Source organism: Cherax quadricarinatus, chromosome 14 (genome assembly GCF_038502225.1).
Source record: "Cherax quadricarinatus isolate ZL_2023a chromosome 14, ASM3850222v1, whole genome shotgun sequence".
Taxonomy (NCBI): domain Eukaryota; kingdom Metazoa; phylum Arthropoda; class Malacostraca; order Decapoda; family Parastacidae; genus Cherax; species Cherax quadricarinatus.
Genome location: NC_091305.1, coordinates 20,554,026 through 20,578,454, shown reverse-complemented (window position 1 = coordinate 20,578,454; position 24,429 = coordinate 20,554,026). Strand labels below are relative to the sequence as shown.

Here is a 24,429-nt window from a genome sequence, read left to right as displayed (position 1 = left end):
ATAACCCAAGAAAGTCAGTACGTCATCAAGGACTGTGTCTTATTTCCACTGGGGTCCTCAATCTTGTCCCCCCCAGGTACCTATTTGCTGCTAGGTGAACAGGGCAACAGGTGTAAGGAAATGCATCAAAATGTTCCCACCCCGCCAGGAATCGAATCCAGGCATAGTGTAAATGATGTTTCTTTTTTTGGGTCATCTTGCCTTGATGGAGACAGCCAGTGTGTTAAAAAAAAATTGACTGATGATACAAAAATACATTGTAAAATTTACAGAGAATTCATAATTATCTACTTTCCCGCTTTCATGATATTTATAAGGGACAACCTAAAAACAGTAGGAGTATCTTTTGGTGTATGAGTTTATATGCTGAATAATACCACTATTAATACCCTTCATTGTCCAGACCCCTGATCTAAGAATTGTTCTCAATACCCAAAAAAAGAATAAACTTATGAAATGATAATCTTTTTCTGAAGGTAATGAAACCAAAAGTACAAAATTTGATGGAAAACTTACAGAATTATGCTCTCACAAAGTTAGTGGTCTTGGCAATATTTATGAAACGGCGATGTCGTCCACTTTGATCCCTATTTTCATCCAATTCCATTATTTTAGCTGACCAAACTCATAGGTATTTCGCTAGTATTCCTTCTATTCTATCAACTGAGTACTATAAGAAACTGACCATTTACCTATTTCAACTTTCAAATGGTGATTGGAATCAGTAATTTGGCCATTTTCACACAAAATTAAAAATTGCCAATTTAAAAACAGGGTCCAGAATAAACAGTGTAGACACTCCTGGCAAAAAAAAACATTTTCTCTGTTCATCAGTTATGCTCTCAGGCCTCTCCTATATTTCGACTGCTTTCCATTTTGAATTTTTACTCACACAAGTAGGAATTTGGGACACCGTCAGCGTGCCTCGTTGTGCTCCCGGCTTTCTGGTGTTTTCACGGTCGCTCTTACGTGCTAGAACTTTAATTTGTGTCATCAATCCTATACGATACATCCCTCTAGCGCCTGGAACCAATCTTGGGCGGAAAACATTATATACTGAGTCAAAAAAGGAGAATTAGTGTGCATTACCTAGCAGAGTTTACTGCCAGAGGGGAATCATAGGCCTGTTTCCCGTGTGAAAAAAATAATAATAATTGAACGTTGTGTCAGAGGAAAGAAAGTCTCCCTGAAAGCATTGAGTATACATAGTGTATAGTGTATACTACAGTGGCTCCCTAGTATATTGATGATAAAGGCTAAAGTGTCATTTGAAAACAGGTGAATTTGTAAATGAAGTGATAAGCCTATAGAGGCAGGTGCCAGAAGTCGCCAGAAACTTACCACAGGTCAGCTGTTTTTAATAATCTTCCTGGCCTGCTACTGTACTCGCATATAATCTAGTGATACCAGTGAATAGCAGAATACAGTGTTGTAGTAGCAACTAACCAGTATTATAATGGTACTTAGTGGAGTGGAGTGACTTTCATTAGTTTCATTTTCTTGAAATACGAGACGTTACTGTGAATTTCATATAACCTGTAGTTACCAGCGGTCGCAATATACACAACGAGAAGCAATTATTACTACAGAAAAAGCGTCCTTCCTCCAAAATTTGCACCAGTCAACTATAGTGATAATATAGCATTTATTGTGGTGGAGACGGAAAAACAAAAATAGAAAAGCCAGATACAGCGATTGATAAACAAAGAGGTCGACTGTACGTCATTGTAGGAGCTGCCAGATATCACCGGCTCTTCAACACGCAAGTTATACTTTTGTATCAGTCAAATCACATATTACTCGGGTAGATAATTTCCAGTAGATCCTTCATGTGTTAGCTCAAATCACCGACCAGTATGTTTTAAATAAGTGACCCACTGATCAGAGCAGATCGACTGGTCCGAACCCTTGACTGGTCCGAACCCTTGACTGGTCCGAACCCGGGACTGGTTTCAAACAGTTTCGTTGGACAATAAAGCAGACTGTAAACGGATGGGTTTGTAGGCGCCCTTATAAACACAAACATTAAAAATCAGGAACGTGACGGTAAGCTGTCCAATATACAAAAAGAGTTAGAAACAGAAATACAAATAGCTAGAGCTTCATTTAAGGTTATTAATATAATATTCAAGAGGTTGCTAGTAGACTTGCAGTAAATCAACCATTCAAATCATTATGAAGCTGTGTGTAGTCTGTGGTCAGTCAAACAAACGGGCTACCACATGGATAAATTGTCATTTTTGTGGAAATTGGTGTCACGCTCCTTGTGCAGATATCCCAGAACTAGCTACAAGCAGTATTAAAACAGAGAAGTGTTTTTGGGTATGCCCAAATGAGGAAAATCTGTGGACTAAAATCACAAGGGTATTAAAAGAGGATAACATCAAAGCTGCTTTCATAGAAAACCTGGAAGCTTTCTACAACAGATGGGAACATAAAAAGTCTGGGCTGAATGGTACTGCCCTTGATACTGGCCATGTAGTCACAAACTGTAAGGCTGGAGGTGATGTCCTGGTAGTCAGTAAATGTGGGGCTGATAGTGCTGTCCTGGGAGACAGTAATGGTGAAGCTGGAGGTGCTGTCCTGGGAGACAGAAATGGTGAAGCTGGAGATACTGTCCTGGGAGACAGTAATGGTGAAGCTGGAGGTGCTGTCCTGGGAGACAGAAATGGTGAAGCTGGAGATACTGTCCTGGTAGACAGTAATGGTGAAGCTGGAGATTTTGTCCAGGTAGTCGGGAATTATACGCAGGAAGGAATACATATAAATGACCTCATAGAGGACAGGAGCCATAGTAGGGAAACAAGTGTAGTCAAAGATAAGATAAAACCAATATTGCAAACCAGAAATACCGCAGGAAATAGCAAACAAGAGGACTCCAATAGCAATAGTGAGGATAAATTACCAAAAACAACTGGTGGGAGCTCCATTGTTGGTGCTAAGGAGGATAGGAATAAGACAGGGAAACATGCACCAACAGGGAATACAGTCACAGAAACCCAAGGCAAACGGAAACCAAGCCTGTGCACATACTATGCACTTGGTATCTGCTGGCATGGGAAATCTGGAAAAACAGATGGGACATGCAACTATGACCACCCTAGAAAATGTCATGCCCATATGACAACAGGAAAATGCAAACTCCCTTCCTGTAAGCTTTTTCACCCTGAAATGTGTACCTCTTCAGTACAGGAAAGACTGTGCTATAACTTAAATTGCCAGGCATACCATCTAAAGGGGACAAAAAGATACAAAACATCCAGGCCATGGGAAAACCTGGGTAGCCACAGCCACTCAAGAGGGAGAGGTTTTTTAGTGCCAGGAAGGAAAAAAAACTGGCAGGAAATGGCAGAAATCGTACACCAAATCCAGTCATTCCTGGAGTGGAACCACAGTCGATGGCCTCCACTCCAAACCAACAGATACAGATACTAATGCCGGAAAAAAAATCCCCCCCCAGTACCAACAATACCACCAGTCCGATAACATTCTTCTTTGCAAATATACAGGGTCTAAAGCCAGCAATAAACAACAAAATACCTTTCATCCGTGGACTGCTTGCAGAGGCAAAGGCAATGTTCGCGGCTTTCACTGAGACCCACATAAAGGATCACTTGGACAACGAAATATGGATCCCAGGTTACAACCTATACAGATGTGACAGAGTGAACAGGCAAAAGGGGGGGGTTGGCCTGTACATTGCAGAGTCACTTGTTTGCACAGAACTGCTTAATGCCTCAAATGACGTAGTGGAAGTTTTAGCAGTAAAGGTCGAGAACCAAAACCTAGTCATTGTGGTAGTCTACAAGCCTCCGGATGCAACATCCCAGCAATTCCAGGAACAGCTGTTAAAAATTGACCACTGTCTGGAAAATCTTCCAGCTCCTGCACCCAACATCTTGCTCCTGGGGGATTTCAACTTAAGGCACCTAAAATGGAGGAATATAGCAAATAATATTGTTGCAGTAATAACACCAGGAGGCAGCTCTGATGAAAACTCACACTCACACGAGCTTTTAAATCTCTGCACAAAATTCAATTTAAACCAGCAAATAATAGAGCCTACTAGACTGGAGAATACACTAGACCTCATCTTCACTAACAATGATGATCTGATAAGAAATGTCACCATATCAAAAACAATATACTCAGATCACAACATAATTGAGGTTCAGACATGTATGCGTGGAGCCTCAGACCGACAAAATGAGACTAGTCACGAGGGAGCATTCACCAAATTCAACTTCAATAACAAAAACATAAAGTGGGACCAAGTAAACCAAGTCCTAACCGATATAAGCTGGGAAGATATACTAAGCAACACAGACCCAAACTTATGCCTAGAACAGATTAACTCGGTGGCACTCGATGTATGCACAAGGCTTATTCCTCTAAGAAAAAGGAGGAGTAGATGTAAAATAGAAAGAGACAGGCGCTCCCTTTACAGGCGACGGAAAAGAATAACAGAGCGGCTAAAAGAGGTCAATATATCAGAAATGCGCAGGGAGACACTGGTCAGAGAAATAGCAAGCATCGAACTTAAGCTAAAAGAATCCTTTAGGAGTCAGGAATCGCGGGAAGAACTAAAAGCCATAAATGAAATCGAAAGAAACCCAAAGTATTTCTTCTCCTATGCCAAATCAAAATCGAGAACAACGTCCAGTATTGGGCCCCTACTTAAACAAGATGGGTCCTACACAGATGACAGCAAGGAAATGAGTGAGCTACTCAAGTCCCAATATGACTCAGTTTTTAGCAAGCCGCTAACCAGACTGAGAGTCGAAGATCAAAATGAATTTTTTATGAGAGAGCCACAAAATTTGATTAACACAAGCCTATCCGATGTTATCCTGACGCCAAATGACTTCGAACAGGCGATAAATGACATGCCCATGCACTCTGCCCCAGGGCCAGACTCATGGAACTCTGTGTTCATCAAGAACTGCAAGAAGCCCCTATCACGAGCCTTTTCCATCCTATGGAGAGGGAGCATGGACACGGGGGTCGTCCCTCAGTTACTAAAAACAACAGACATAGCCCCACTCCACAAAGGGGGCAGTAAAGCAACAGCAAAGAACTACAGACCAATAGCACTAACATCCCATATCATAAAAATCTTTGAAAGGGTCCTAAGAAGCAAGATCACCACCCATCTAGAAACCCATCAGTTACACAACCCAGGGCAACATGGGTTTAGAACAGGTCGCTCCTGTCTGTCTCAACTACTGGATCACTACGACAAGGTCCTAAATGCACTAGAAGACAAAAAGAACGCAGATGTAATATATACAGACTTTGCAAAAGCCTTCGACAAGTGTGACCATGGCGTAATAGCGCACAAAATGCGCGCTAAAGGAATAACAGGAAAAGTTGGTCGATGGATCTATAATTTCCTCACTAACAGAACACAGAGAGTAGTCGTCAACAGAGTAAAGTCCGAGGCAGCTACGGTGAAAAGCTCTGTTCCACAAGGCACAGTACTAGCTCCCATCTTGTTCCTCATCCTCATATCCGACATAGACAAGGATGTCAGCCACAGCACCGTGTCTTCCTTTGCAGATGACACCCGAATCTGCATGACAGTGTCTTCCATTGCAGACACTGCAAGGCTCCAGGCGGACATCAACCAAATCTTTCAGTGGGCTGCAGAAAACAATATGAAGTTCAACGATGAGAAATTTCAATTACTCAGATATGGTAAACATGAGGAAATTAAATCTTCATCAGAGTACAAAACAAATTCTGGCCACAAAATAGAGCGAAACACCAACGTCAAAGACCTGGGAGTGATTATGTCGGAGGATCTCACCTTCAAGGACCATAACATTGTATCAATCGCATCTGCTAGAAAAATGACAGGATGGATAATGAGAACCTTCAAAACTAGGGAGGCCAAGCCCATGATGACACTCTTCAGGTCACTTGTTCTATCTAGGCTGGAATATTGCTGCACTCTAACAGCACCTTTCAAGGCAGGTGAAATTGCCGACCTAGAAAATGTACAGAGAACTTTCACGGCGCGCATAACGGAGATAAAACACCTCAATTACTGGGAGCGCTTGAGGTTTCTAAACCTGTATTCCCTGGAACGCAGGAGGGAGAGATACATGATTATATACACCTGGAAAATCCTAGAGGGACTAGTACCGAACTTGCACACGAAAATCACTCACTACGAAAGCAAAAGACTTGGCAGACGATGCACCATCCCCCCAATGAAAAGCAGGGGTGTCACTAGCACGTTAAGAGACCATACAATAAGTGTCAGGGGACCGAGACTGTTCAACTGCCTCCCAGCACACATAAGGGGGATTACCAACAGACCCCTGGCAGTCTTCAAGCTGGCACTGGACAAGCACCTAAAGGCAGTTCCTGATCAGCCGGGCTGTGGCTCGTACGTTGGTTTGCGTGCAGCCAGCAGCAACAGCCTGGTTGATCAGGCGCTGATCCACCAGGAGGCCTGGTCACAGACCGGGCCGCGGGGGCGTTGACCCCCGAAACACTCTCCAGGTAAACTCCAGGTAAACACAAACAATAGATTTACTGCTATGCAGACTACTGCATTATTGTAACAATTGTATAAACAATGTCAGTGCATTCCTTAATGTTTATTAGACCAACCAGTTGGATGCGTGCTGGACGAGTGATGTAATTTGTGTACTCTGGAACATCAGAAAAAATCAACATTTCTGTTACTTTGAGCTCAATTTCAAGCTATTTTCAGTCCCAAAATCATCCCTATTTCTGTAATATATCTTCCATTCTATCAAATGAGACCAAGAAACCGAGAATACAACAATAAAAACCATACCTGGAGGTTACCTGGAGGTTATTCCAGGGATCAACGCCCCCGCAGCCCGGTCCATGACCAGGCCTCCCGATGGATCAGGGCCTGATCAACTAGGCTGTTACTGCTGGCCGCATGCAGTCCAACGTACGAGCCACAGGAAAATATACTGCAAAATTCTGTTTTAACCCTTTCAGGATCCCTAGGCCCTCTCCCAGACTTGTTCTTAGGGTCGCCCAAATTAAAAAAAAAAAAAAAAAAAAAAATCATATGAAAAGACAGAGAATCTTTTCCTGATCATAATGACACCAAAAGTATGAAATTTGATGGAAAACTTACGGAATTATGCTCTCGCGAAGTTAGCGGTCTCGACGATGTTTACGCATCGGCCATTTTGCTCACTTTGAGCCCTATTTTCGGCCAATTCCAGTGTGCTAGTCGACAAAAATCATAACTATTTCGCTAGAATTCTATTTTTTCCATCGAACGAGTACAAGAAACCACCCATTTACTGATTTCAACTATCCAATACAGTGGTCAGAATTTAGCAATTTTGCCAATTTCACACAAATTTCAAAAGATGCCAATTTCCAAATAGGGTCCAGAATAAACAAAACATTCATGGCACTAAAATAACATTTCCTCTGTTCATTAGTCACGTCCCCACGCCCCTCTTACATTCTTTTGCTTTCCACTTTGAATTTTTATTCTCACAAAAAATAGAAGATTTACTGTTATGAAGACTACTGCATTAGTATAGAAATGGCATAAATAATATTGGCGCACTTGTGAAAGAATATTAGACTCACCAGTTGACGTGTATTGGACGCTTAGCATGATTTGTTTACTTTTTAACTTTGGTAAAAATCAAACATTTCTGCTACTTTGAGCTCAATTTCAAGGTACTTTTCATTGTAAAACCTGTCAAAATCATCTCAATTTCTGTAATATGTCTTCCATTCTATAAAATGAGACCAGGAAAACTAGAATACAACAATAACTACCATACGAAAATACAGTGCAAAGTCGCTGTTTTAATCCAAAAACACGGTCAAAGTTTATTTTTTTCATTAGGCACTGTGTGCTGCAGGAATTTTTTTTATACTGTGCACAGTGACCACATAGACCCATTCTTTCATATGTAGGCCTACAAGCTTTCTCTCACTAGATTTGAGGGCGCTAGAATTTACGCGTACTAGTACGTCAAAAACCCTGGTGCGTAAGCTGTACTAATACGTCCAAAACCCTGAAAGGGTTAAACCAAAAACACTGTCGCAGTTTTTTCTCATTATGCACTGTGAACCGCAGAATTTTTTTGTATGCTGCACACTTACTGCACAGACCCATTCTCTCATATCTAGGCCTAAATTTATTCCTCACAGCTTATCTGAGTGAGCTGAGCTCATGGCATAGTACTAAAGCAAGGACAGTGCCCTTAAACCCATAGCACTACAGCACAGATGAGTTTAAACAAAACCTTCTTTTGTTAACAAGTTAAAAACTAAATGCAATTTGATCACTCCAAGACAAGTATCCCAATACATGTATCCCATAAGCCAAACCTCCTCCATGTCAATGCATACATAAGGCCTAGTAGAGTGTGGTATAAATTTCTACTGTTAAATACAGAACTGAAGATTTGAAGCCAATCAGCAGTCATTCATATATAAGAAATGGAAACTAATATCACAATTACAAGAAAAGCAAATTGGCATCAATACAGCTTAAAACCAATTTGAACCTTCCATTAAGATGTAAATGTATTAAGTTTTGAAGTTCTATGGGAAATCAGAAGATTTTTCCTAGTTATTGTCCAAAGACTAATATCCCTAAATACACCAGCACTAAGTGTGAAACTGCTCAGAAGTGGCATTCTCAAGTTAAGCCGATCAGATGAGCCATTCACAAATTTCACGTGAAAATTAGAATATTTTTTTTTTATTATTAACACATTGGCTATTTCCCACCAAGGCGGGGTGGCCTGAAAAATAAAAACTTTCATTATCATTCACTCCATCACTGTCTTGCCAGAGGCATCCTTACACTGCAGTTATAAAACTGCAACATTAACACTCCTCCTTCAGAGTGCAGGCACTGTACTTCACACCTCCAGGACTCAAGTTTGGCCTGCTGGCTTACCTGAATCCCTTCATAAATGTTACCTTGCTCACACTCCAACAGCACGTCAAGTCCTAAAACGATTTCTCTCTCCTCACTCCTACTTAACACGCTCACGCATGCTTGCTGGAAGCACGAGCCCCTTGCACACAAAACCTTTATCCCCTCCCTCCAACCATTCCTAGGTCGACCCCTACCCTGTCTTCCTTCCACCACAGATTTATACACTCTCGAAGTCACTATTTAGTTCCATCCTCTCTAAATGTCCGAATCACCTCAACAACCCCTCCTCAGCCCTCTGGATAATACTTTTAGTAACTTCACACCACCTCTTAATTTCTAAACTATGGATTCTCTGCATTAAATTCACACCACACATTGTCCTCAGGCATGACATCTCCACTGCCTCCAACCTTCTTGTTGCAACATTCACCACACATGCTTCACACCCATATAAGAGTGCTGGTATAACTATGCTCTCATACATTCCCCTCTTTGCTTCCACTGATAATGTTCTTTGTCTCCAAAGACTCTTTCTTCTTCTTCTTTTTGATTTGCCAGTACTCTCCCGGCCCGGGCCTTTTCCAAGTGGTGGCCCGGCCTTGGCTCCCTCTTTAGGGAGTCTGAGACCTAAGTCTCCCATGGGAGGAGGCACAAGTACCTCCTCATCTTTGGGACCAACTGTCCCCAGGCCTAGCCACAAGCTAGGCCTCTCTGGTCTGCCATCCCCGCCCCAAGGGGGCAAATGGGAATGACAGTCTTATGAGCTAAAGGCTCGGGCTCAGGCACCTACCCTACCCTAGAAGGGTTAGTCCAAAGACTCCTCAGTGCACCACTCATCTTTTTCCCTTCATCAATTCTATGATTCACCTCATCTTCCCGAGACCCATCTGCCAACACGTCCACTCCCAAATATCTGAGTACTACAGTGGTACCCCGAGTTTCGTACAGCTCCCAACTCAAACAATTATGTAAGTGTATTATTGTAAGTGCTTTTTTAAGTGTATTTTTGGGGGTCTGAAATGGACTAATCTAACTTACGTTAATCCTTATGGGAACAAATTCGTTCGGTAACGGCACTCGAAACAGCCTTCTGGAACAAATTATGGCCGAAACTTGGGGTACCACTGTACATTCGGTTCCTTCATATTCGCTCCCTCCAATCCAATATCCAATCTTTTGTTACCTAAATTTTTTGTTATCCTCATCAACTTACTCTTTCCTATACAGCCTCTTCTCACTTGGAGAAATAATCATTTACCAATGACTCGCACTTACAATGGGCTCTCTGACCAGTATGCATACTTAAATAATGTACATTAGAACTGATTTCCTCTATTCTGTTCATTACAATAAAGAGCACACTACTATATAAACATTTAAAAATATACCAGAAATGTTATAAATGGTGCAAAGGTGACATTAAAACAATATCAAAAATGGTTGACACAAACCCACTACCATTATAGTATGCTCCTTGCTTAGCAACGAATTCGTTTACCGACATAGTCTTAGGAACAGAACTCCATCGTTAAGTGAGAAGAGGCTATATTGACTTTTAACTTCCTTCCTTCACACACCCTACAAAACTCATCCACCAGCCTCTGCTACTTCTCTTCACAATCTCCCAAAAGCACAATGTCATCAGCAAAGAGCAACTGCAACAATGCCCACTCTGTGTTAGATTCTTCATCTTTTAACCTCAGACCTCTTGCCAACACCCAAGCATTCACATCAATAAATACACATATTGAACAACCAGTGACATCAAGCATCTGTCTAAGGTCTACTTTTACTGGGAAATAATTTCTCTCTCTCCTACATACTCTTAACCTGAGCCTTACTATCCTCCTAAAAACTCTTCACCACTTTCAGTAACCTACCTTCTATTCCATACATTTGCAACATCTGAACATCTGCCACACTGCCCCCTATCCACTCTATCATATGCCTTTGCCAAATCCATAAATGCCATAAAAACCTCTTTACCCTTATCTAAATACTGTTCACCTATAAGTTTACTGTAAACACTTGGTCAACATACCCCCTACCTTTCCTAAAGCCTCGTTGTTCATCTGCTATCCTACACTCTGTCTTATTCTTAATTCTTTCAATACTAATTCTACTGTACACTTAAGCAGGTATAATCAATAGGCTTATTCCCCTAAAATTTTTACACACTCTTTTGTCTCCTTTGCCTTTATACAAAGGAACTATGCATGCTCTCTGCCAATTCCTAGAATAGAATTTTTTCAATAAAAATTGGCAAATTGACACCTACACAGCCCACCCAAAATCAATCCAAACTTTCCTCTAAATAAGATACACAATCATCTGGAGCATGAAGCTAATTAGAAGAGGCATTCTCCAGTTACTGTACAGAAACCATTTTTTTTTTTAATAAAATTGGCAAATTAAAATTTACACTATTCAAAATCAATGCAGTTTCTTGAAGGAAACACACACGTGCTAAAAGTTTGAAGCAGACTAGTTATTTTATAGAACTCAAATCTATTTTAACATATTAAACTGGGAAATTTGTACCTACACAGCCTACACCCAAACCCCACACATTCATGGAAGAGCACTAAACCTATAGTGGGAGGAATAGGCATTCAGGTTCAATCCAAGGAAGAGGAGGGCAGGAACATTTCCTTGGATCAAGAGTCCCTCACAGGCATCAAGGAACCTCCCCTGAGGGGCCAAAACATGGTGGGGCTTTCTGTTTAGGCAATTACTGTATGCTACCAGATTCCAGAAACCCATCTGACCTTGATACTGGTCAAAGAAACAGATGTTACAAACCAAAGGAGTATTTCCAGTGGAAATGAATTACAATCATTACCTGTTCACTCACAGTTCTGCAGGGTGACTTGGGCATCTCCCAGGTTTTTCCTAAAATTCCCTAAGTGAAATGATACCTACTTTAACACTGCTACCAGTGTTCTCACATCAGCACTAAAAAACATAAGCTCAGCTCTTCTTCAAATTTTCATCAGGAGTTCCTCTTCATTTACAATTAGGATCAGCTATGGATATTCATAGGATTGAAATATGCATGAGCTTACTTAAAAAGCAAGAGGAGGGGTGCCCTTTTAAGCACAAAACACACTAAGAGCTTCTGTATGTTGGGCTTCAAAAATTTTACATGATGCTTGCATATAAACACTTCGTAAGGTTATTCTTAGTTCTTTTTTCTGTCTACTCCATATTTAAGAAACCATGGAATAGAAGCTGGATTACCCATGACTATGTGAGATAGCAGGTTACCATCAATGATGGCCTTGCTGACCAGGTGGTTACCAAGAGAGCTTGGTCTTTGATTAAACGTCAAAAGTAGAATTCAAAATTGGCCATGGTTATAACCGAAGGGTTCAAACGCATGTTAAGCCTGTCCTACAACTAGCAAAACTATGCTCAACTTACTAGTTATACAACTGACTTGCCATGGGCTAAGATCCTGCCTATTCATAGTTAAATTATAGTTTCTATTAGTGCCAGTCCTAATATCAGCACAATCATTTATTATACAGTTTCACAAAAAAAATTTAAACCTATATTATTATTTAACAGCTGAATTAGTTATTCAAGTCATTATCACTTGCAGTATGCTTCTTGTGGTACTATATAACTCTTATCCTTTCAAGGGTCAGAAAATATTTAGAAACTTTCAGATTTAAATAAAATTGCAAAATCTACTGTACTTTCTAAATATATGACTTACAGGCAAGATGACCATAATTGCTGAAGGAACCAGACCCAAATCTCTAAGTGAGGTATTATAGTCATCTGGTGTGAATGGTCCAGAATGAACTGTGGATCCTAGGTTGAAATTAGAAAATGGGAGCTGCACATTCTGTTCTATATGCTGGAACACCTCAGACAATGTTGCTTCTGCTGGAAACTGTGCTATACTTGAAGATCCATCAGGCAGGCGGAATTTCAATCTAGAAATGCTGCTGAAAATGGAAAGGCAAGTTACTGTGTTATGTATTAAATTTAACATTACCATATTTAACAACGTTCCTGAACTGGTATGTAAAACAACTCTACATTAGGTGCAAATTCTTGCAATAGTTCATTTTCTTAAATTAGTATCATGCCAATTTTTATTGGCAAAACTAAGAACAATAGTACAGTAAGACCCCGGTATCCGCAGGGAATACATTCCAAGGACCTGCCATAGATACCAAAACTGTGGATAGTAGCAAACCATATATACAAGTCCTTTACATACCTATTATAAAGTTTAATTGATAAATTATTCACAGTAAGTAGAGTATTATCACTTTTTCACTAATGAGAAATACTACATGGCTTCTCTTAGGCTTTGAAGAACTGCCAGCTTCTTTACTTTTGCACTTTAGGGCCATTATCATGCAAAATTAAGAGGAACTTTTGGGCCACAGTAAACCATGGATAACCGAAACTGTGGATACCGAATCAGCGGATATGGGGGTCCTACAGTACTGTCATATGAATGTCTGATGTTCTAGCTCTAATTTATTTTTCTTCGTAAAAAAAAAAAAAACAGAAGTACTAACTTATGTGAAACACCAGATGATGATGCTGAAGAAGCAGTAGCAACTGGAGGTGTTCCTTGACTTGTAGGAATTTGTTCACCTCGCAGCAAAGCAACATGGGCTTCACGCTCTGCTCTATCTGCAGCTATCTGAGCTCTAAGGACAACAAGAACCATTAGACTTTTCTTATTGATAGGGTCTTAGGCAAGGAGTGAATATGACAAAAGCCTAATCGAGACATGACCAAGAACTAATATGCTACCCCTGCAACCACAATTTTTTTTTTTCAACATGCTGGCCATCTCTCACTGAGGCAGGGTGAACCCAAAAAAGAAACACTTTCACCATTATTCACACATAATCACTGTCTCTGCAGAGACACTCAGATACAACAGTTTAGATGTTACACCAAACATCCAATATTCCAAACCCCTCCTTTAAAGTGCCGGAACTGTACTTCCCATTTCCAAGACTCCAGTCCAGCTAACTGGTTTCTCTGAATCCTTTCAGAAAAATTACCCTGCTCACACTCGAACAGGTCATAAAGTCCCAAAAACCATTCGTCTCCATTCACTCCTATCTAACATGTTCACACATGCCCGCTGCATGTCCAAGGCCCTTGCACACAAAACCTCTTTTACCCCCTCCCCCCATCCATTCCTAGGATATCCCCTACCCCTCCTCCCCTCCACTACAGATTCATACACAATAATTATTATACAATATACAGTGGTACCTTGACTTACAAGTTTAATTCGTTCTGTGACCCAGCTCACACACTGTACCTCAATTTGCTCGTACATCAAATCAATTTTCCACATTGAAATTAAATGAAATGCCATTAATCCATTCCAGCGGAATTCCAGGCTCTCGGGAGGCAGGAGAAAAATACTTCATTATAATGCTAGTATCAACTCTACTGCTCATTTATCTAATCACAATTTATCTAATATGACATAATAAACAATATAAACAACATTGAAACCTGAAATATACATACTCTAGAATGAATAAAATGTCATTATGTGATGAGTGGTGGCAGCCACTCCCAAGGTAAAAATAATTATCGCTCTAACCATACCTTCCCATTCTTGCCCTTCTGAGGTCTTATTATAAGAGAAAAACTGAGTGTTTGTGAGGCTAACTGTGCTAGATCACTAGCTTCATAAGGAAAACACTGAAGCAAAAGCAATTTTCTCAGAAATTTTTTTTTTCCAGTCAGGAGACTGGCCTACATTTTGGGTGCATATCTCGGAAGTAAATCACGAAGTACATACTACGCTTGTACAGTGGTCCCTCGATAATCGTAAGGCTCGATAGTAGTAATTTTAAAAAATCATAACGTTATTTTCATCAAAACATTGGCTTGCGAATCGTCATTTGACTCGCAAATAGTCGTTTGTCTGGGACGTGTACACACAGCTCCGAGCCGCCTCACACTCCAATCCCAGCCAGTGTGCCATTGTTTATCATTGAGTAAGGATGATCCCACGAGTTCATATGATACATTTCATAATATTCCATTCGTTTTAGTGCTTGCAACTGCTAAATAAGTCACCATGGCTCCAAAGAAAGCTTCTAGTGCCTGCCCTTTGGTAAAGAATGTGAGAAACAATGAGAGTTTGTGGAAAAATACGAAGGTGGTGGTGGTAGAGTGGAAGCAGTTGTGATAGTGGTAGAGGGTGCTAGCAGTTGTGATAGTGGTAGTGATGGTAGAAGGTGCTAACAGTTGATAGTGGTATTGATGGTGGTAGAGGGTGCTAGCAGTTGATAGTGGTAGTGATGGTGGTAGAAGGTGGTAGTGATGGTGGTAGTTGTGATAGTGGTAGATGGTAGAGGGTGGTAGTGGTTGTGATGGTGGTAGAGGGTGCCTTCTTCAGTGATTCAGCAATTCTACCAACTCCTCCAATGTTGTTGGAGTTATATAGGGCTACAGAAAACACCGCTGCCTCAGCTGCTGCTTCACCACCATTATGGACTGCTTACTCTCAGTGGCCCTTATACACCCAACAACAACACAACACCACACCTCTCGTGACATACATAATGACTTATTTTATTAATTCTAGAGTATATTCTATGTTTCTATGTTATTAATATTGTTTATTATGTAATACATGCATTAGTTAAATTGTGATAGATAAATAAGCCGTAGAGTTGATATTAATGTCATTCTCCAACAATAAAGTCGCCTTGCCTCCCCTCCCTCTGCCATACACTAACAAAAGTCTTCAATAAAGGTAGGTGTGGTGTTACATGTTCATTTATACATTTTATTAGTGCTTTACATTTATTTGGCATTCTTTTCTGCATGTAAATCTATATTTAAGCTAGGGAAGTGACCCCTGAAGTGACCTAGAGTCCTTATGGAGGGGGATTCCCCTTCCAAACAATAACCTCTCTTCCCTCTCTCCTCCCTGTCTTCCATTCATCAACAACAGCCTTCAATAAAGGTAACGGTCATGTCGAATGTTCATTCTTTCGTGTATGTAAATCTATCTTTAGGGTAAAAAAAAAAATTGTTGTTGATACTTCTGGGTGTCCTAGGTAGTAGGTTGGTAGACAGCAACCGCCCAGGGAGGTACTACCGTCCTGCCAAGTAGGTTGGTAGACAGCAACCGCCCAGGGAGGTACTACCGTCCTGCCAAGTAAGTGTAAAACGAAAGCCTGTAATTGTTTTACATGATGGTAGGATTGCTGGTGTCCTTTTTTCTGTCTCATAAACATGCAAGATTTCAGGTACGTCTTGCTACTTCTACTTACACTTAGGTCACACTACACATACATGTACAAGCATATATATACACACACCCCTCTGGGTTTTCTGCTATTTTCTATCTAGTTCTTGGTCTTGTTTATTTCCTCTTATCTCCATGGGGAAGTGGAACAGAATTCTTCCTCCGTAAGCCATGCGTGTTGTAAGAGGCGACTAAAATGCTGGGAGAAAGTGGCTGGTAACCCCTTCTGTATAAATTACTAAATTTGAAAAGAGAAACTTTTGTTTTTCTTTTTGGGCCACCCTGCCTTGGTGGGATACGGCCGGTTTGTTGAAAAAAATAAAAAAAAACTTCTGGGTGTCTGTAACGAATTAACTGGATTTACATTATTTCTTATGGAGAAAATGGATTCGAAAATTGTCAATTTTGATAATAGTCACACTTCCAGGAATGGTTTAATTACAAAAAACAAGGGACCACTGTACTGCCTTGCCAAGTCGACTACATGCGCACCTTGCTCGTGTTTTTCTATGATTTCATGCTTTAATTCAATGGACATCATCCTCCTCCTCTTCTCAGCACTGTCCTTTGCACTTACTTTCTTAGGACCCATGGTTACAAAGAAGAAATTTGGCAAATTAACTGCACAAAATGCAAGCACAACACAAGAGAGATGCTTCCACAGTGAGGTAATCATGTGCACTGTTGTGCGCGTCTTCTGTGCCAACTAGTGGCAGGGCATCTGAAGCTAGATCGTAACTCGGACTTTAGTGCAAAAAATCGACCGAGGTACAGCTCGTAACTCGGAAAACTCCTAAGTTGGGGCACTCGTAAGTCAAGGTACCACTGTACAACACAATTATTAGATACAAATCAGCAAGTAGGGATACACACATGCACTGGTTTTACTTCAGTGGTGGATCCAATACAGTTTGCAATAACTTCCATAGAATAGGGAAAATCCACAAAACTGCAATAGTGTACCTATTGCTTAGAAAATTGAAAATGTATTAATAAGCATATACAAACCATACCACAGGCGGGGACAGAACCCGCGATCAGAGAGTCTCAAAACTCCAGACCTTCGTGTTAGCCACTGGACCAGCTAGCCACAATAAGATTCATCCAACTAGGTATATTTCTACACCATAGGAAGGTTAGCATAGGCACCACTGTGACCACAAATGCAAGTTTTTACAGACGAATCTCCAGCTAGCGTGACCATGACAAACTCTAGCTAAAGTCCCCTCAAAGTCGTTAACATGACTCACGAAATCGTAATGACACGAATGCAAACAAACCATACCTCAGGCGGAGATAGAACCCGCGATCAGAGAGTCTCAAAACTCCAGACTGTCGCGTTAGCCACTGGACCAGCTAGCCACAATAAGATTCGTCCAACTAGGTATCTTACTGTGGCTAGCTGGTCCAGTGGCTAATGCAACGGTTTGGAGTTTTGAGACTCTCTGATCGCGGGTTCTATCCCCGCCCGTGGTATGATTTGTTTGCAATCGTGTCATTACGATTTCGTGAGCCAAGCATATACATTTTGCAAAACCTGTTAAGTCAGCTATTCTAACAACTCAAAGAATTCACACAAATGCCATAGCTCTAAAGCAATAAAAGGTTTAAGACTTCCAAGGAATTGGGTACCCAGGAACAAGTGCAATGCTCTTCCAACCTGTTGGATTCCTATGCAATCTCCTAACATTTGGAATGGGTCATAGACCTAAATCTGCCACTGTTATAGCTTCCACAAATTTGTTTCCTTCTACATTCATGTTCACAATTCTCAACATTTAAAAAATGCCATTCCAATTCTACTAATACATTACAGAATTTTCTTTGAAAATTAATTTAAAAAATTGAAAATTAATTCATAATTGTATGCTTCTAAACTGTTGTGTTCTGAGCACCTCTGCAAAAACAGTGATTATGTGTGAGTGAGGTGAAAGTGTTGAATGATGAAAGTATTTTCTTTTTGGGGATTTTCTTTCTTTTTGGGCCACCCTGCCTCGGTGGGAGAGGGCCGATGTTAAAAAAAAAAAAAAAAATTATATTACCTCTGTACTCTAATTTTAACCAATGAATTGTAATATGTATTAACACCAATAACAAAAAAAGGCTAAACTGGCTTGGGTTGTTCAGCATAGCTTTGCCAAATTATATATTCAGTGAGCTCCTGTTTTCAAATTAATTATTCATGAAAATCTTTACATACACTAAAAAAAAAGAGAGTCTAAGTGGGGAAATTACTTACTTAACCCTTTCCCGTGCTAATCTGTCCTCTTCTTTATCCTTTTTTCTCTCCCTTGCTGCTGCTCTGAGTTCTTCATCTTCTTGCTGCTGCTTCTTCTTAGCTATTTCTTGGCCCATTTTCCTTCGCTCAATTTCCTTCCGTCTTTCTTCCTAATATATTTTAGTCAAGCATTTTATAATAATAAAATTAAACAAATTATTCACATTTACAGAAATGACAAACTACATTAACTATCCTATCTCAATATAATAGCAGTTTCATAGTTGGAAGAAATTCATTATAACTAGTACAGTATTTCCCTTTATTCACAAATAATTTTATAAATTTCATAAACCCTACAAACTTTTCTTTCTTCGAGGTTTACATTAAAGAAAAATCATTTATTGCTAGTCATCATCACATTACATTCATGGTGTCATACAGCATCAGGGGTAATGGGAACCATTCAGGTTTGATTCAAGGAAGTGAAGCAGAGGTCCAATAACTTATACCAAGAGCCTCTCATCAGCATCAAGGAACCTCCTTTGAGGTCAGTATTGATGATTATTCTTCCTCTACCTTGTTGCAAAGCTAATCTCAAACTAAGAGCACATCTGGCCCTTTCATCAAATTCTTTATCATATAAATTAATTGTTTCTTATTCTTTTTAGTAATTGTTACAGGAAAAGGGGTTACTAGCCCATTGTTCCTGGCATTTTAGTTGACTTTTACAACACGCATGGCTTACGGAGGAAAGATTCTTATTCCACTTCCCCATGGATATAAAAGGATAAGTAATAAGACCAAGAACTATTAAGATAAAATCAAAGAAAACTCAGATGAGTGTGTATAAATAAACATGTACATGTATATGTAGTGTGACCTAAGTGTAAGTAGAAGTAGCAAGACGTACCTGTAATCTTGCATATTTATGAGACAGACAAAAGACACCAGCAATCCTACCATCATGTAAAACAATTACAGGCTTTCGTTTCACACTCACTTGGCAGGACGGTAGTACCCCCTTGGGTGGTTGCTGTCTACCAACCTACTACGGGATATTAGCAGTTTGGAGGGATATGTTGTGTATCTTTATACGTATATACTTCAAAACTGTTGTGTTCTGAGCACCCCTGCAAAAACAGTGATTATGTGTGAGTGAGGTGAAAGTGTTGAATGATGATGAAAGTATTTTGTTTTTGGGTCACCCTGCCTCAGTGGGAGACGGCCGACTTGTTAAAAAAAAAAATAATTGCAAAATTAGAACTGGCATCTTAAGTCCATTTGTTAATATGAACAAGTGCTGTATACACTGTGAAATGCTCTGTAAATGTAGTTATCTATATGCATATTATCACAGAGTTATAGATCTACTCAAGTTTCTAACTGCATTCCTGTAACATTAACCCTTTCAGGGTCCGTGCCGTAGATCTACGGCTTTACGTTGAGGGTCCAAACCGTAGATCTACGCCAAAATTCTAGCAGCATCAAATTTAGCGCAAGAAGGCTGGTAGGCCTACATATGAGAGAATGGGTCTGGGTGGTCAGTGTGCACACTATAGAAAAAATCTGGACGCCTGCATGGCATTGTGGGAACGCCGCCAAAGTAGCTTTGTTCATTATGCCTGGCGGCAAGGAAGCTCTCACTCCCCACTCACTCTCCTGGCGAATTCTGACTCTCCTCTTCACAACTTACAGTTCTAAGGTTGATGTAAGCGGATCTGAAGAATTCTATGGTTTTGAACCATATGGTACAATGGTACCATATGGTACTTTATACCATATGGTACATTGTACCATATGGTACAGGGTACAGGGACCCTAATGGAAATAAGTCTGTCTGACTTTTTTTTTTTTTGGTTATCCTAGGTATTCCGAACATATGCTACTATGTATGATAATCTATGTAACTTTATTTGTGTATACCTAAATAAACTTTCTTACAATGCCACACGTGCTCGAGTAAGTTTATTCAGGTGTACACAAATACAGTTACATAGATTATCATACACAGCAGCATATGTATAAAATCCAAGGATAACCCAAAAAAGTCAGGGTGACTTATTTCCATAGGGATCCCTGTATCTGTACCATATAGTGTCTTGCACCATATGGTACCCTGCACCATATGGTATCCTGTACTGTATGGTACCCTATACCATGTAATACAATGCACCATATGGTACCCTGTAACATATGATACCATGTACCATATGGTCAATTAGAGATGTTGATGCCACAAGGCACAAGCCAAGACTGAGTGAGTGGCGACGCAAGCAGCTAGTGACTCGGCAGTTTCCAAGACAAAACGCTTTGTCATCCACCTCAAGGAACATGTCGAGTGGCTGTACATTTGTAAATATATAATAGAACATTACTAATATACAACATTTTTGCATATTTTTGTTGTAAACAATTATTGTAAATGAAATAATGATGAAAATATTAATGTTTATTGTGCTGAATACAACAGTACCATATAGTACCATATGGTACAATGTACCATATGGTACAATGTACCATATGGTACAATGAACCATTTGGTACAATGAACCATTTGGTACAATGAACCATTTGGTACAATGAACCATATGGTACAATGAACTATATGGTACAATGTACCATATGGTACAATTTACCATATGGTACCACTGCACCATATGGTACCATTGCACCATATGGTACCATCATATATAGTACCATTGTACCAAATGGTACCACTGTACCATATTCTACCATATGGTACCATTGTATCATATGGTGCCATTGTACCATATTGTACCATATGGTAATACTGTACCATATGGTACCATTGCACCCTATAGCACCATTGTACCGTATAGTACTATATGGTACTGTTGTATTCAACACAATAACCGCACTAATATTTTCATCATTTTGTTTACAATAAACTTGTAAACAAGTTTTGTAAGCAATATAATGATAAACAGATTAGTGCAGTTATTGTGTTGAATACAATGAGTGTACACTTATACAATATACATTATATTGGTCTCACAGGCCACAAATGTTACTAGAAAAAGAAAAAACAGAAAAGAAAAAAGCATAAAAAACGTAAAATAAAAAAATGCGATTTTGCGGAAGTCGCTGATGTTGCCGCCACCCGGTCATTTTGGGTCAACTTTCCCCACTATCTCGGTAAGTACTCATCAAATTTTTTTTTGTTTTTTTTTTGTTTTATTACCTTCACAAAAATATTATCTTTAATTCTGTAAGAAAAAATAATTTTTTTTTTTCAAAATTTCTTGGACACTGGGGCACCCCTTCAGATTTTGGCCTTGGACCCTGAAAGGATTAAGATTCATTATTTACTTCTCTCCTAATAATATGTCAAATGCTAAACACAAACAAGCCAAAGATATATTTAATTTTTTTCCTTCCATGTACACTAGTACATACTATCATTTGCTAGTTTATCAGCTTTATTATGTAGGAGTAATTATATTTGAATGAATGAATGAGGACTCACAGGTAAGGACCCACTAGGGGCGAGGGGCAAGTGGAGACAGGAAGAAGAATAGATGGGGAGAGGAAAATTTACGAGAAAAAGTATCAAGACTAGACCCAACTGCTAATCAAAGGAAGCATAACTGCAACAGTGTACTCTCGAGGGTATCATCGCAAGACTGGGCACGCAAAAATTTACATGTAATTAGGACTATGGAAAGTTGGCGCAATCATCATCGCAAATTATTCAGTATTTACACACAGGGACCCGATCAACGACAATGGCAGCTAAAGGACAATATTGCAAGATATGATATATAACTTATGTATCGGGGAGAAGGAATGGGGCCATAAAGAGAGGAGAAGAGATTTACATTATTATAAGGACGCCTGACAGTGTCTCCTAAATATGAAGTCCAATAGTCATGGTATGTTTCAAGTCTGTCAGGTTGTTTGTCACTTAGTGTCTTCCAGTACTCATTCAGAGCTGGTGTGTTGGTCGTGAGATGAAGAGATTCGCTGGTGGCAAAATAGTCCCATCTCACTCCAAACACCCAACATAATGCTTGATTCTGGATACGTTGGAGTTTTAAAGCGTTTGTTTTAGCAGTTAACGTCAAAGCAAGTGGAGCATAAGTAAGAAGAGATCGAATGATGGCTTTATAGAGGTGTAATTTTGTCTTAGGATGCATTCCTTTTAGCTTATAAAGCCTCAAGAGTGCAATCTTAGCCATTGCAGTCTTGGCAGTGATGTGTGGTTTGAAAGTTAAGCTATTGTTTAAAGTAACCCCAAGGATAATTGTGGAAGAGGTGCGTGGGATAGGTGTGCGGGAGGTGCTTGTTTGGAGTTCGACAGAAATTGGGACTTCTCGTCTTCTGTGAAAGTACGTTATCTCTGATTTGTTCGGGTTGGTTTTAATATTCCATTGTAATTCCCATGCCGTAATTCTGTCGACCTCACATTGTGTTCTGCGTGCTAAGACTCTAATGTTTTCATGTGTTGAGTTGTGTAATGTCATCTGCATAGGATAGTGTAAGTGTATTTGGATAGAGTGGTTCTGGTAAATCATTTGTGTAAAGAATATACAGTGTAGGAGATAGGACAGATCCCTGAGGAACACCTGCATGTAAGGTGAAATAGAACATTGATTACTAAATCGTATATGCATCATTCGACCATCTAAAAAGTTACATAACAATTTTATTATATTTACTGTGAAATCAAAGGAGGTACAGAGTTTATATTTTAATCCATCATGCCAAACAGTGTCAAAAGCTTTTTCTACAACAAGAGCAGCGGTACAGTTTTGGGCCTTGTTTATGCGTATATAATTCAGGACAATGTTCAGAATGTCTTGTGTAGATCGGTGTTGTCGGAAACCAAATTGTCATTCAGTAAGTTATTTGTCTCAAGGTGAGTCCTTAGTCGCATATTTATAAGTCTTTCAAAGGTTTTGCCCAACATTTCAAGGAGGCTAATAGGTCTATAGTTCTTAGGGTCAGTCAAGTCTTTACCAGGTTTTGGAATGAGGCATGCTGTAGCGGATTTAAAGAATGGAGGGAAGTATCCTGATGCTAGGGAAGCATTAAAGAGGTCGGTAATAGCAGAAGCAACTGAAAGTGGAATATGTCTAAGAACAGTGTGTGAAAGACCAGAAGCTCCAGGAGCTTTCTTAGGATGGTGAGTTAATAGGGAATGAACATCGGCTACAGAAAAAGGAGAGTTAAGAGAATGAGTAGAGGAGAGCGTGTTAAGAGATATTATAGGGTCAGGAGTGGTTAAGTCTTCGTGTGTAGAAACCCATCTTTCAATATCTAATGTGTGTTCAATGGCAGCTGGATCAGGAGGATGTGGGTGGAAGATGTTTTCCCATATATCTTTGAATATGTGGACAGCCTCAGCAGGGTCTGATATGTGTCTATTGTTGTGGATGATGTGTCTAAAACTCTTAGGAGGAGGGGTGCCCGTAATTCTTCTAATGAAGGTCCACAAAGTTTATGGATCTTTAGTGCGTTTAACATCTGTAGTGCTTAAGAGAGATTGCCAGTGTCTAGCATGGTCTTCATCTAGACTATGGATGATGTGTACTCGGAGTATGGTAAGATCCCAGCGAATAGTGTTTAATCTATTTTGGTTAGCAAGAAAACGGTGTCTATAACAGGTGAGCAGTCTTTTAGTTCTTTCTGATGGGCGGAAAGAATACCTTACTTTATATTGTGTCATAGGTACGGCTATTGAAACTGCTTGGATAATGGATTGATGAATACGTGTGATTTGTGAACCTGTCTGATACAGGTATATTGTCGTAATTGTGTTTGAGATCTATAGTGTCAAGATGTTGTTTAAATATATCCCAATCAGCCTGAGAGTAAGCTGGAGAGGGGCATACAAGAATTTTGTACATAATTATATTTGGGATCGAATCCCGTTTTTCTTATTTTTTAATATACACCTGGCTTTTCCAATGAGAATACTGTTATTGTCATTAACCCTTTGAGGGTCGACAGGCCCTCTCTGAAACTCGTTCTCAGGGTCGGCCAAATTTCAAAAAAAAAAAAAAATATTTTTTCTTATGA

At 39.8% G+C, this 24,429-nt stretch overlaps 1 protein-coding gene across 2 annotated transcripts in view; it reads right to left on the bottom strand.

Annotated features, from left to right (window-relative positions):
• The window catches only part of LOC128698758 (UBX domain-containing protein 4-like), a 59,646-nt gene that overhangs the window by 2,507 nt on the left and 32,710 nt on the right, over window positions 1-24,429 (bottom strand). Inside the window, exons 7-9 of one of the 2 annotated variants that reach the window (XM_070084897.1) lie at window positions 18,406-18,554; window positions 13,450-13,584; window positions 12,630-12,864 (exon numbers count right to left, since the gene is read on the bottom strand). In XM_070084897.1, coding sequence (XP_069940998.1) covers window positions 12,630-12,864; window positions 13,450-13,584; window positions 18,406-18,554 — 519 coding nt within the window. The remainder of the gene's footprint in view (window positions 1-12,629; window positions 12,865-13,449; window positions 13,585-18,405; window positions 18,555-24,429) is intronic. The other variant, XM_070084898.1, reaches the window with a different exon arrangement.